The sequence below is a fragment of the Haliaeetus albicilla genome, chromosome 12 (assembly GCF_947461875.1).
Source record: "Haliaeetus albicilla chromosome 12, bHalAlb1.1, whole genome shotgun sequence".
Taxonomy (NCBI): domain Eukaryota; kingdom Metazoa; phylum Chordata; class Aves; order Accipitriformes; family Accipitridae; genus Haliaeetus; species Haliaeetus albicilla.
In genome coordinates this window covers 10,191,404-10,206,705 of record NC_091494.1, presented here as the reverse complement: position 1 = coordinate 10,206,705, position 15,302 = coordinate 10,191,404, and the positions used below count along the sequence as shown (strand labels likewise).

Genomic DNA, 15,302 nt, shown 5'->3' with positions numbered 1-15,302 from the left:
CTGTCCGCCAGGCAGGGAGCAAAGATAGCCCCTGCCTCCGCGCCCAAACCGCTCTCAGGGGAGCGGGGAGGGCGGGAAGAGGAAAGGCGGGAAACTCCCTCCTCACGAAAATAAGCAGCACCCACTTCGTTCCTCCCTGCTTCGCGGCCTGGTCCGACACATCTACCGCAGCGTGCCCCAGCTGCGGGACTTCTGAAGGAAATGCTTCTGTTACAGACGGACACGCTGTTTTAAATGTTTAAGAGGGATTCACAACTATTCGCCCCTCGCACGCAGGCACAGAAAACGTTTAAGAGGGATTCAAAAGCGTTCACCCCTCGCACACAGGCAGGGAAAGGTGGGGCTCAGGTTTTAATGTCACTTATTTGGGGAGAAAAAAGGAAAAAAAAAAAATCAAGAAAATGGGCTTGCTTCTGTTAAGAAATTGAATCACTAAACAGGGGAAGGGCTTCGAGGGAGGAAGATAAGGTTTCAGCCACAAGCAGCGAACCCTGGGAGGAAAAAACCAACACAGAACATGGATGGCGAAGGCTAAATATATATCAAATGTTCACGCGGTTTTCAAATTAAAGGTCTGAAAGACTTCAGTTTTATTTATGTTTTATTAGAAACATCACACAGAGAGGCAGAGTCTCTCACAAGCACTTGTAACCTCATTTATCTTTGGAAGGTTAGTTTCCCTGGCTATGCACTGTTAGGATCTTTGGCAGAGCCAAGCAGAGCGCTGCTGCTGAGAGAAGCACACACAGCACCAGAAAGCATACTACATCAGTGCTCTTGCAGATATAAAGGCAAATCAAGGTTAGCTAGGCAAGTCAATCTTTTCTAGGATTACAATAAAACGAAGAGCAAAAAAGGCATGTCTCTGGATTTGGGTTTCTTCCCTCACAGCTTTCAGTCCTCTCCACCACACAGGTTCAGCAGCGCCCTCTGATAATCCCCTTTTGTGTCTTGCTGTAAAGCAAGGGAAGAAAAATACAAAACACATATGAGGAAACAGTCACAAAATATGAAAGTATATGCATTATATTCTAAAGCTGTGGGACAGACTATGTTTTGTAGTTGAAGCCTTGTCAGCCTGGAGGAGACTATCTAGACTGAGTTTTACTTATGTGTGAATTGAAATTATTTATCATTCTTGCAATACAAATGCAAGGCCAAGAAGGGAGAGAAATTTTGTTATGAAAAAGTAACTCAACAAAGGAAAGCTGAAGGACTCGATTCTGTTCCTTCTGATCACCGCAAAAATCATACATGAAGTTCACTATTTTGAAAATTTGCATATAACCTAAAATTGGCATCTTCAGGAAAAGATTCTGGCTTAAGATTTTGACTCAACTTCATCTACACAAGGAATAATGTATCATATGTTGTTGTGAGGGTGGGTAGAAGACTAGTTTTTAAACAGGTGCACAAGCTCTTTACTTATGCCCCAAGTTAAATAAAACCTAGGACCTATAGCTCCTGCCCAATCACAGAAATGGACAAAAATCACTCAAGCTGAAAAGCCTACTCCTTGAGCACTGAAACGAAGGGGAGCAGCAATTTAGAGGCTCTATTTTCACTCAGCAATCACAGAGCAGTTCTGTTTTTTCTTTTCTTTTGGTATGAGGATAGGGACAGGCGAACAGAATTTTTCTTCATAACACATCAGCTGATTGCACAAAGCCTACATATACCCTCAGGTGGCTGCCAGGAGTTGTACTAGCTGTAGACTGCAAAGTTAAAGCTGGGGTTTTTTAATAGCATATGGATAATAATGTATTATTCTCACTGCAGCCTCTAAAACACCTCCCATGAATTCTAATGGTACGATTAATCCAATGAAGACTGCTGCAAAGGTCCATACAATTGATATGAAAAGAAAGCTGAAAAACGTACCTGGATGAAATAATAGAGGGATTTTCCATATTTCCTCTTGAATTCACTCTTAATTTTCAGCATGTCAACCTCACAGCGGGAGACCATAATCCTGATCAGAACCTTGTCACGGGTTCCCTTGCCCTACAAAAGCAGAAACACATTTAGAACTGTAGTAGCTGAAACGCATAAAAGGCCACCATACCTGACTGTAAGACAGCAGACTACAGGCAACTGAGATGTAGCAATAAAAGACACGATGAATTAAATCTTCTAACTAAGGTCATTATTATGATCCAGGAATTTGAGCATCAACATACCCTTCTCATCAGCAGTGTTTGACCAACTTCCAGTCACTAGCTACTTAGACTGTAAGCAGCAGTTCTGGTTCACCAGGACATCTTCCTGGTATTGCCTAATGCCTCTCACCAGGTCTTTCTCTTTCATCCCTTTTCTTGAGAAAATGTTTTGAGGCAAATTTAGTGTCTTATTTTGGCATGTTAATAAGCAGCTTTTTCTGCTATCAGCTCTTGGTTACCTGCAGAAGATGTGTCTAACTTTGCTAATTATAATCAACTGATCTAATAAAGATCATTATTATGATTTTCCCTATACCAGATGCATCTGAATAGATGGTCTAGGCTTGTAACTGTTAAAGAATGCTTTTGAACAATACTAAGTCATTGTTAATTTATTCATCATGCCAGTCATCATATGAATACAAGTGCCTAAGGAATCAATATCTGATGAAACAATGGCAAGAAAAAAATTAGTAGAAAGAAAGAACAGTCTTCCCTACCTTCATGGAATCATACAGTCTGTCGGCAAAATACAGCTGCTTGTTCTGAATGCACTGGACTGGAAAGAGATAAGAATAGTTAAACATCCTGCCTATGCATGGAAAAGCAGAACACACAATCTTGGAGCCATTTTGAAGACATGATAAGTAGTCAAAATAAGGTTTTCAGCAAAAGTTTCTCGAAAAGGGGACATAGAGAAATTATTTTTACCTGAGTTGTTACTTAGAAGTTGTTTGGCTAAGCTTGTGATTGAACCACAAATCCTTACAATCTGAGAAAGTATTTCCCTCCATTGCTAGTCTTGTTCCAGAATGCTAGCCCTCCTCCACATATGCCACAATTCATTCTTCCACTTCTATAAAGCAACCTCTTTTCTGAAAACACTCATTGTATGCTAATCCATGAGAAGTCTCCCTTTCAAGGCTGAGCTCTGTTTATTCTCCATTTGCATTACAGAGCTCTCAATTCAGCCTTAGTCTGAAATAGATTTTCCTCTTAAAGAATTTCCTTTGAAACTTGGTGACATCCTTGTCATCTTCATCTCATGCCATAATACCAACCTTACACCTTATCTCCCCATTTCAGAGAATTCAGTGCCAAATCAGCTCTTTTATTAGCCTCTAGCATCCTCCACCGCTCATCTTCTCTCACACACACAGAGTTCTCTCTCCAGCCTATGTCCGCATCGAACACTTAATGTGTTCCAACCTTTTTGTTTGTTTGGAGAAACAAACTTTAAGACTCTACATCAAACAAAAGTGGAACTATCAACAGATCACAAAACACATGCATTCTTATTTTCAACTGGAAAGCAAGGTTTGTATTTTGCAGAGGGCAAAAATATGCTACTTCTCAATACCTGTAATATCCTAAAATACTGTGATGGATCCAATAATACCAGCACGTCCAGTTTAGTTCTCATCCAGCAACACAGAGGAAGCTGGGCTCTATCCTTATCATGATACACTGCAAGAACACTGAAAAGATCCTATCTAAAGATAGTCTTTACTTCAGGGTAACTCACCAAGATTAAGGAAGGCATTCTCCAGATCTCCCTTAACCTCCTTCTTGATGCTTTCCAACATATCATATGGGCTGTAGCTCTTGTACCTATCAAACACTATCACAAGAAAGAAATCAGGTAAAATCAAAACCAGACCAAGAACTGGTAAAAGTAACCACCTAGATCAAAAACATAGACAGCAATGCAGAGACACATGATTAAAAAAATATCTGTCCAAGTGCTTCTGAGAACTATATCAAAGTATAGCCTAAGTTTGTCAGCTGATAGCGAAGTTCCCATGCTATGACCTTTTTGTTTTACTTGAACACCTCCATAATCTGGAAAAAATACCGTATCAATTCTGTACTAGTATTTTTTGAAACAACAGTGATTTAGGCCCTGAAAAGAAAAGCCTTCAAATGGCTTTCCCATGTGCTTCTTACAGCAATGTCAGAGCTGCTTTTGAGAGTCTTCACTGTCAGATTTAAACACATGATATAGCTAAGCTTCCCTAAGACAGAGGGAAAAGCTAAAGGACTTCTCAAGGTCTCCTGCAGTCATGTTTTCTAGATTTGTAACATTTTGTTCCTGGTGTATGTGACATATAATTGAGCACTGTTACACCTGTGTAAAAAAGAGCTCTTTACATACATTCTAACTGTGAGATTAACACATCCACAGAAATAATTATATTTTTTGAAAAAATTAACAGCTTGGACATGAATTAAGATTTATGAGATCTCCTATGTTTTATGAGTGCTTTACACACTCATTTCAATCATATCTGGGACAAAATAGTTACCACTTTGGTATAACTTTCTCTTACAGGAAAAAAATAAATCTGTCTCTCGAATAGTACCTTTCTGCAGGTGGGGGACACTTCTCTCAGTCATAATGTTGATCCATTTGGGGACATCAGTTCCCTTTCTCTTCACACCAGCATCATAGAGCTCCTGCGGTTGGAATGAAAAGCAAAATCATGAAAATCAGGAGTTACACAAGGAGCCATCACAAATGTATACTATTATATATACTAGAAAACAAGCCCTACTGGAACTGTGTCAGTGGGAGAAACACAAAAGGACACATGATTGGGCAGACCACCAGGACAAGATCTATGGATCTAAACTGAAACTAAGACTAATTACTTTGTATTTACCTCTATCTACAGGTTTTACTCTGTATTTAGCTCTGTTTACCTCAGCAGAGCTGCTCTTGACATACAGATGTAATAAACAAGCATTAGCAGCCACTAAGTTCAATGATACTTCTCTCAATCTTACACAATTACTTGGTTGCAGCCAGTCTTCACAATGTTATGTGTTTCCTTTCGTTACAGGCTCTCTTTCTCAATATGCCTAAGGGAAATACCAGAGAGTTTCTGTATAGATACTTGTGGGTAAGTAGCCTGTGAAAACTGATAACTGAAGGTATCAGGATCTTAAGCGGCAGATACCTTGACAGCATGCAAATATTACTGTGCAAGACAATCTGAAATATACACACCTACTTTCATAAATGCTTCTCATTCCCATAATATTTGTACTTTCAATATCCCCAAAAGCTTGATCAGCTTAAGACATTTAATGGTCATTACCAGCACTTACCCTAGCATCTTGGTCAATCAGCTCATAATCAATCACAGAGGTATCTTCACACCTTTTGCCCTTCAAACAAGGATAGCAGTATTTAGAAGAGGTTTAACAGACAGTAAGCAGTTTGCTATAGGCATATTCTTTTCTCTTTGATTTTTTTAATCTGAATTTGCTAAATGAGTAACAGTATGCTCCACCCCATTACGAAGCTGCTGCTATGAATGCTGCATTTCTGTCAAAATACTTTGCCTTTCAACATTTGAATATTTTTTCCCCCCAAAAGAGAGTGAATATATAAGGAAATTTAAAAGTGAATCAGAAATCCAATTGTTTTACTGGCAGCCATCAGTCGGTTACCAAAGGGTAAGCATTTTAGGAAAAGTGGAACAATATGAACAGACCTACCTTTGCCAGGGCAACCATTAGCTTGCGGAAGTCACCAGATGTGTCCGATATAATGTCCTTTTCCAGCTCTGTCTTGTACACTAGAAAACAAAAAATTCTCAAGTAAATGTTGTCCTACAAATACTCCTTTACAGGAAAACCAGCTGCTAATTACTGTGTTTTATACGCACAAACAAACAGCTACAATCTAAGTCACATGTGGAAGACAATGAAAACAAATGCATGCTTGCATACAACAAAAACAATGTTGCTACCAGCTAGTCATGAGAGTTCTCAAGCAATGAAAGTCTGTCATGGAAAGATAACAGGAAAGCCTGAGACTATTAAAAGGAAGGGAATTTTTTTTTTTAAGCTCAATATCCTATTAGATCATTCTTAGCTACCAATGAATGTTTGCTTGTTTGATAAACATAGCATTTAGGCTGCCTCCACTGGTGGATTTATGACTGGATAAATGCAATTACAAGTTTAATGTAAAAGACAAAAGCTGTTATGATAAATCAAAGGAATGCTGTGTGTGATTCTGGTCTGGTGTCTAAACATTTTCATTGCTTTCCAAGCGGTCATACTCTATATTACTACAAAATCACATTCTCTCTTCAACAGCAACCTAATCTACAGCAGCAACATTCTCTTTGCTGAGACATATTATTTTTTTTCAATACTGGCCATTAAGACTACATTGGTTTTGCTTGTCTTTTTTGAATTAGCCAGACCTTAACAGAACTGCTCGACAACTGTTAAGCATTAGCACACAGCAGTTTTCTACATTTCAGTCTATTTGTGGTGAAACTCAACTCTGAAGCTCAGGGAAACAGGCACTGGACAGATGCGCTACTGAATTGCAATAAACCCAACCTGAATGGCTAATATAAAAATATAAGGTATATTAAATGAAAAGTAATTTTTTTTGAGGATGGATCTTAGATCACTCTTATATCTACTTATAATCAACTAAGAATTATAGCTTCAATCAGATAACATGCTTAGAAAAGCTGAAAAACAGAATACATGCTTTTATTTCATGTCTTTTCTGGCAAGTCTAGCAAATAAACTTATAAGCATGCTTGAGTCACCTACTTATTACATAATTGATCCTAGAATCCATAAATCTAACATAATTAATTCTGTCACTATGGACAGAATGCATGTAGCTTACAAAAAAAACTCATTTAGACAGAACTTACATGAGTATAAATCTTCTCCAATTTGTTTGCTACCAAGCAACAAGATGAAACTATATAAACACACACAAACATCAAGGACACCAGTACAAAATACTATCTTATGTTCAACTGCCAGAGAATCAAAGCAGATGTTGTATAAGCAACTCTAATAATCAAATTCACACTGAGGGAAACTAATCCAGCTAACTTAGTGTAAAAACATAGTACATTGAAACTCTCAAAGTAAACTTACTTTCTCTGTAGACTCTGTTAATTTCACTAAGCTCCTGATTTGTTCGTGAGCAGATGATTTCAATGAGTGTGTCTTCATCGGTTCCCAGACCCTGCAACACATGTATGATTCAGTTAGGTGCTAGAAATGAACAGGCATGCTTGAATGGTTTAAAAATATTTTACAGACATCTTCTTTCTCCCACTCTAACAGTTTCACAATGATTCAGGGATATTTTTTGCTAACTGCACCTGAGAAACCCCAGTGGAACATTTTTAGCTGCCAAATACTACTCCAATAGTTTTGAGATCCTGTAGATACCATCTCTGGGCAATGTGCATTTGCTGCGAGTGTCTGTAACACTCAGTGGCCTCCCCACAGCGTAACTGGATGAGATCAACTTATCATGCTCCATGTGTGATTGTTTTCTGTCCATTAAGAGCACATGAAGAAAATCTGATTCTTAGCATGCAGATGGGCAGCAATCAACTTGTTCTTTCCTGCTTGTCTTCCCCACCTCCAGCCATACAACTCCTCCACTATAAATGCAAAGCCAAGGATGACACCATCATTAGCCTTGGCCTTGTCTCCAACTGAGCAAAGATTTAAGCATTTTCTGAACTTCTAGCTAATAAATAGCCCCTCTTGAATTGTCCATATTTTCCATGTACTTCACAATGCACAAATACAGATGAAACAATATTACTATTGGCTATATTAAGAAATTAAAATGTATTTAGTAAGATGAACTAAATATTTAGATTTTAAATTTTTTTGAACAAGCTGAATGAATTGAGAGGTCTTAAATAATATTTCAAAGCTACTTTTGTGATCAAGGTCAATGAAGAATCAGTACTTTGAACTAAGCTGCATTACTACTGTTTAAAAAGTAATATAGGTATTATCACTGTAACAAAATTACAAACCACATCAAAATGTATCAGCTATCAATTAAGCCTTATAGTAACTCAGATACTCCAAAATAATGTGGCTTGATCAATGTGCTCTAAACCTTGTTCAATTATTTTATATAGCTAAACAGCCAAATTAAAAAAAAATAATTAAAAATTGCCAACAACACTGCAATATTCTTGCTCCTGGAGAAAGACAGAAAACTCTGAAGGACAGAGTCAGAACAGAAGATTAACTTGGATGAGCTCAAGATGCTTCTCTCCAGTGACCACTGAGGATGTCTGGGTTAGTAGCTGGTAAAGCCATTTGGCAGCCAGATGCCTCAATATTTTGAAAAGAAACTTTTTAAAAAATAGACTCCACCGGTGATTTTTTCATTCTGTTTTGTTACTTACTTACTAATGAATTATGTTCATGCTAATCTCATTACCCTCATCTTCCAGCATCACCAGCACACAGAAAAAACACTCTTATGCCTCCTGTTAGGATGCTGTTTGTTAAGCCCATCTGTAACAGAACGTCATTTTGTATGTGGCAAAAATGGGCATGGCTTCCACAGGACTGCAAGAGGAGTCTGCTGGGAAAATGGGGGTAATTATGTGGAAAACTACCCTCTTGGAAAAAGTGTCTCTACTGAAGGGAAGGAGAAAAAAAAAAAAAAAAAAAAGAGGATAGCTTTCCACAGAGTGGTTCTAATAGGTATCTGGAGAAGAAATAAAGGCTAACAAAATTTAAGATTTTCTAAATATTTTTAAAGTATTTTGTAAGATTGTGTACCAGAAAAATAATTAACTCTTCAGTGAGAACTTTGCTTTACCCAACTTCGATTCCCATATCATAGTTTATTATGCTGTATGTATCAAGTCAAACTTAAGCTCAGGCAAATTCAGATTAGACTAAGCGCTTGGGAGCTGAGAACAGCTGACCTATGGAGAGAATAGAATATTCTACATTTGTGGCTACTCTGAGGTAATGGCTTGGTCTTCCGGCTGTAAATACAGCATAAATGCTATATAAACATATGGTCATCCTAAATATAATATAACAGATGTAAGACATTGAAAAAAACAAACCAACCCAACAAAAAAAACCAAAACCAAACTGATCTGATTCACAGTAAATTATGGCTAGCCTCTACTTAAACCAGAAGAGGGCAGCATGTGATTACTCAAAGAAGGGATTTGGCCCATAATTGAAGAGTTACCATCTCCATACTGGGTTGTTTTTTGGGGGGTTGAGTTGGGTTTTTTTGGTGGGTTGGGGTGGTGGAGGGGGTGGTTTTGTTTGCTTGTTTGTTTTTTAACTCCTTTTTCATAGTCTGGATAAATTAATTAATTGTTTTTTTGTCTTGTTCTGAATTTCAACAGACATATTTTAATACTTGTTTTTTAATTATTTAAAAAAAATTAACCTGATCAAGAACGTTCAGAATTGAAGTGATAATTATAAATACAAATTCCCAGACATTCATTTGCTTAGAAAGGTGAATGCACTGGCATGAGCACCTCTCAAAGTCTTGTTTCAGTGGCCTACACAGCGGGTATTTCTAAACCAGCAACCTATTCCACACTTGCCTGTGATTGTAGGGGACTGAACACAGTTACTCACTGCTGCACTTTTTCTCCAAAGACTGCTTTTGATGCCCCATCCTCCTCCTCCTCGTGTTCTACACAGAGGCAGGTCTGGTACAGGATGTTCTTTCAAGATCAGTAATACAACCCAGTAACTGGAAACTACTGTTTAAGCCTATAAATGCTAGCAGAGGATTTAATAGCTCCAGCTAACAGCTGCTCTCTTAATGTTTTTTTCTACTATGAACCTGTATATTGTTTTTAAGAGCAGTCAGCAAAGCAGCAACCAGCCAGAGAAGCCTTCAGTTATTCCTGACCTGACAAAAATTATATATTTCCTTAAAGAGAGGATTTAATTATCAGTTTAAAAATCACATGATTCCAGAATTTCTCTCATTTTGGATGCCTTGCAGCTGGATACTTAAACTGTAGTACTAAATAAAAATAATAATCAGTGGACATGTTTGAAAACTGTGCCCTTGGATATGAAGTCCATACTCATTCCTGAGACAGCAACATCAGACTAACATACTTAAATTTCAAAGCTCATTTACCTTCATGGCAGCTTTCAATTCAGAGGCATCATACTGTGCTGGTGTCTTCAGCAAGCCCAAGATCACTGCCTCCAAATGACCTGACAGAGCAGACTTGAGAGCTGCAGAAAGTTCCTGTGAAAAAGGAGGGATGAAGGAAGAAAAAAATTAAAGCTCACTTCTGATCTCCAGAGAATTCAGCCTGTAGTGCTTTAAGTCTCCAAGCCTGCAACAGTGTTTCTTACACAATTGACTGACAATGAAACAGAACATAAAGAGCTTTTCTTTTTTGAAAGCCTAAGAAAGAAATTAGGGCAAAGAAATTTTTTCTCATCCTTTGAAAATAAGAAGAAATCCACTGGTGGCTGACAAAGTACTGGGAAGCATGGTGCAGACACATCTGAACAGCTCTGCTTCAGTCTTGAAGCACTGACACCTTGTTGGAGCTAATAAGCACAGATGGATCTGAGTTTGACTCCCTGCGGTCAGTGCTTCTCCATCATACTCCCAAAGTTTTCCCAGTAGCACTGTATTATTTGTGTTTTTCCTATTATCCCAGCCCTTTACTAGCTGAGACATTGGAAAATTGACTGCACAGTTATTCCACTGTACAGGACCAGTTCCCAAACAGCTAGCTGAAGAGAAAAAATTGTCCCCGAGCACAGAAAAATTATCCCTGTCTTCAAGGAAACTACCAGAAGAGTGTAGCCAAAGTCTCTATTGTTAATTGTCAGTCAATCCTAGAGAAAGAAACAGTCAGGTATGTTCACTTCACAGGATGCACACAAATCTGTAGCAAATAAAGTCAGAGGCATGTCCTCTTTTATGGTTTTCAGGTGCAACTTGAATAATGCTGATTATCAGCTTCATTGTAGCGTAGCTACAAAGTTGACATCCCTGGGATCAAGTTTGGCTTTCACACAGATCAATGTATTCCCTAAACTGAAGTTAAGTCTGTAGCATTCAGAAGACAATTGCTGCATTTCAATTGCTGGTTTCTACACTAAAAATTTGTAAGCTTGAGGGGCAGAGGAAAAGGGAGTAGAGAAAGTGACCTCAGCAAAATTGCAGAGAAGTTTGTACCAGATAAAGAGCCAAGGCACTTAGTTCATTTCCAGAGTCACCCATTTAATCCAGGGCACTAATATATGCTAATGCTGTATGCACTTACAGCATGGACTGACCAAGCAGGTTTTGGACATCTAGCTGAATGGGGGTTTTGGGCATCTAGCTGCTTTAGTCTGAAACATTTTAGTACAATAACTCTGTTTTGGATACAGTGTTCCATCATTTATTTGTGTGAAAACAGGTTCTTCAGACATCAGCTGAAACAGCAAAGATACTGCATTTCTCTATAATACATTTTAGGACAATGCCATGACTTCCAGTTAGATGAGTGAAGCTTTTGCAATCTTTGCACTTTGGTGTGAAGGCTGAAGGAAAATACAAATCACTACAGTAGGATTTACCAAAATAACTTCAAAAACCACCTCAAACTGAACCAAGCACCTGCCCTCATATTAGCAGGCTTCTGGAGAAATAAGGTCTTCTCCCCCCCCTGCCAGGAAAGCAGGGTCTCCACTCTGCCATTCTTTGCCATGGCTAGGAGCGCTCTAAGGGAGAAGCAGGAAACAGATAACCGATAGATATCATTAATCTACAAATAGCAAAGAGAAAATGTTTTACTAAGTGTTCCAAATGAGCATCTGGATATTAGCAGTTCATTTCAAAGTTAGAGACTACTGGTGGCAGTTAGGACTGACCAGACACATACAAAGACACACATGCAGAACCCCCAGTATTCACTGGTAGCTCCATTAATGCTGGTGATGGGGAAAGATTGCATAGATCAAACACCATTCCTCAAGATTACCAATAGTTTCCATTAGACACAGCTCAACTCAAAGGAATGAGAATAGAGGTAGATCTGCAACTGTTTAAAATTATAATGATCTTTTGAGAAATCCTGCAACACATAAAACAAGCAGTCTACTACAACACAACACATCGCCCAAAAAAACCATGAGATACTGTCCTTAGAAGATATACCTACATGTCTTTTCATATCCCATTTCCTCCTCTCTTGCCATTCACCTGTTTATTTCACTGAGTGGTTTCTACTGCAAATTTCCATTGTTTCTACAAACTGTTTTATTTTTTGGCACTTGTTAAACTTGATAAATTCAGTTTGCTCTTGGGTCACAGCAAGGAAAAAAGGTGAGAAAGAAACAGATGAAAAAAGTTGCAGATTTTTTTGACTGTGCATTTTTGTGGTCATGCAAAACATTTAAGAAAGCTTTAAGCGACACGTTTCACTACTAGAGTCCATTTATATGCACGATTCTCCCAGTGCCCACAGGGTGTGACCGCCAGGGTGCAGATGTGTGCATACACATGCATGCATCCAACTTGGGCATGCTTCTGCATGTGCCTATATCAGCCAGCCATGCATAAAAGTTGGTGAATTTCCAAAATTTAACTCTAGATTTACATTTGGTTTCAGATGAGCATTCTGAGCTGCTATTGGAGGACTACCATTTGGGGTCTGGCAAACCTGAAAGAGATACATTCATCATAATCCTAATTCTATACAAGTTTCCTCTTTTTCATGGGTATAAAACTTACATTATGGTAAGATTCTCAAAACTTCCGAAGTCAAGAGAACAGCTCTTGCCTTCCAGATAGCAAGACTCATTATGCAGAATTCTGCACACATTTTACAGATTTCTCTCCATCAATAGCTCAGTACCTAAGGTACTTCTGACAGGATAATATCTAGTGATAGTTCAACTCATTGTATCACTTTGTTCCACATCCGCAGCATTCGTAGCACAACTGACTGCAGTCTTTTCTCATTTAAGCTAGCTCTATGAACAGAAACAGAATACTTTCCTTATGTTGAGTTGTCTTAACAAAAAAAACCCAACAAACCAAACAAACACAAAACCCCCAATCCCCTAAAGCATCTCCCTTTTATCTTTTCCTTCAAACTGAGGGATTTCACATTAATGCCTTTTCACTATTGTTTAGCATGTTTCACCAGGGAATCCTGTGGCTGGCTGGCTGACATGTCACCCATGGTGACTTCTGGAGGTGCTAGGAAACCACTGTCTCCAACAGATTTCAGTCCCAGTTGTGCATACTCAAAAAATCTAGAAGTCCTAAAATGTGATAGCATGGACAAAGTATATGCATCTTCAATTTCAGTGAAAAGATAAAGCAAATAATACTTATCTTCAGTTTACACCCAGCTAACTGTGAAACATGCAAGCCCTGAAAAATCTAACTGTCCACAAGAAAAATATTCAATACTTGGTATTTCTTCATCTTTTGCTACCTTTTTGGTTCTCCTCTGATAGGCAAAAGCAATATCCTGCCTCTGTTCGTTGCTGCGGTTGGTCAGGATGTTGATGATGGTGACTTCATCCACACCTACAAAGACACAAGACAAAGAGTTAAAGAAACTTTCTTGTTACTGTTCTCTTTATATTAGTACGTTCTTCGACACTCAAAACACAGCATATGTGCTGTCTGGAGCCAAGCCCAACAGCTCTCATTAGTTAGTATGTATCATGTCCTGGCCTTGGAGAAAGGGCAGCCAATTATAGCCCAAATTTTTGATGTGATGCAGATCTTTACATACACAGGCATGTATACACCTCAATGAAGTCTAGTTTGTGATCAGCCTCGCTACTTCTGTTTTCTGCTTCACTTGTGTGTCTGTGTACTTGCGTTCAGTCACTCAGCATTCTGCAAACAATTGCTCTAGAACATAGGCTTTAAAACTGACATGAACTTGTACTTACTAAAGCTTGCCCTGTCATTTCGGTAGTGTTTCAATTAAGGCTTCTTAATAAAGCAGTTATATTTTCTATTTAACCCATAGTCACTTAACAATCAGTCCAAACATAAAAATGGGAAAGTAAACCAGTATATTTCATTCTCTCAGCGGCTTAGAAGACAGAAGGGGGTTTTGACACTGGAAGAATTATGTATGTGCTACTTTTTTTGAAATAATCACTCAAAGATCTATGCTAAGTTTTAACTAGCATGCCTAGAGGACTTGGACGCTCAAACTCCCAACCCATCTTTTAAGTGAGTAAACTACATATCACTTAAGGTTTCGTTTTAAGTGAAGGCTGAATGCAAGGAGATCATTGACACTTATTATAAACTAAAAGCCAAAGCATGCATCTAGGGTTAGATACTCTGGCTGTCAGTAGAACCTAATGCACACCACAGCATCAGATCCTGTAGGGGTCGTCAATGCGTATGGAGAAAAAGCTTTTACGTTGTACAGGAAGTGGGATTTCCAGATGTTATTTCCTAGATATAGCTACTTGCTACTGTATGTTCTTTCCAATGCAGGCAGCATCTTGTCACTTTTTCACTTGCTCCTGCCTACTGCTACTGACTTGCACTTCAGATTCCCTCTCGTTTTCCCCACTTCACTTGCTGCTTTCAGACTGAATTCTCCTGAACTTGCATTCTTTGGACTGGCACAGCTCTTCCTCTGATCACAATTCTCATCTGCAGCTTGGTTTTGGCGACTCAAAAGCCAAACAAGCTGTATTGATATTCCCTTAACTAAGCATTAAAGTTATATTGAATACTTTCTCTTACTTTGACAGCTTATAGAAACACCCTTGCAGGAAGCCAGTATCCATTACTCAAAGGAAAATGTTTAGAAATGCAAGCCCCCCCGCCACAAGGTAAAACAAAAGAATTGTTAGCAACATACAGAGCATCCAGAGGAAAAAAAGTTGGAGTAACAAATAAGAAAAACAGTGTGGCACACTTTGACACTGAATGTATCTGAACAGAACTGAAAAGGTCAGCCCAGGTGTACTTAATCAAATGGTAGATGGTTGAAATTTCCAAACACCTGGGTGAGGACACACTAGCTTGCTCAAGTAAAATCTCATTTTGAATTTAATTTTTTTACTCTGTTTAAAATAGCAAACACAACTATGTTTTTGTAGGACAATTACAATCTTTTTCTTGGAATGCTTTGTAAAAAGATTCAGGTGAAAGAATTTGAGTCCCCTTCCCCAATTCTCCAATGCATATTTGTGTCTGTATCGCTGAATTCAGCCCCTGTGTAAAATGTCCGCTCCTATTTCATGTACATTATTGGTTAACCAAAGCTGTCTGGACATGCCATTCATACACAGGTGGAGAATAACAGCACAGCTGGAAGTAACGTCCAGATAATAAAGTCTTCC

At 38.5% G+C, this 15,302-nt stretch overlaps 1 protein-coding gene across 2 annotated transcripts in view; it reads right to left on the bottom strand.

Moving 5' to 3' along the window:
* Positions 1-583: 583 nt before the first annotated feature.
* The window catches only part of ANXA2 (annexin A2), a 31,088-nt gene continuing 16,369 nt past the window's right edge, over positions 584-15,302 (bottom strand). For both annotated transcript variants that reach the window (XM_069798008.1, XM_069798007.1), the window contains exons 4-13: positions 13,415-13,509; positions 10,099-10,212; positions 7,083-7,173; positions 5,664-5,743; positions 5,271-5,330; positions 4,523-4,616; positions 3,685-3,780; positions 2,660-2,718; positions 1,882-2,004; positions 584-954 (exon numbers count right to left, since the gene is read on the bottom strand). In XM_069798008.1, coding sequence (XP_069654109.1) covers positions 895-954; positions 1,882-2,004; positions 2,660-2,718; positions 3,685-3,780; positions 4,523-4,616; positions 5,271-5,330; positions 5,664-5,743; positions 7,083-7,173; positions 10,099-10,212; positions 13,415-13,509 — 872 coding nt within the window. In that variant the 3' untranslated portion in view covers positions 584-894. The remainder of the gene's footprint in view (positions 955-1,881; positions 2,005-2,659; positions 2,719-3,684; positions 3,781-4,522; positions 4,617-5,270; positions 5,331-5,663; positions 5,744-7,082; positions 7,174-10,098; positions 10,213-13,414; positions 13,510-15,302) is intronic.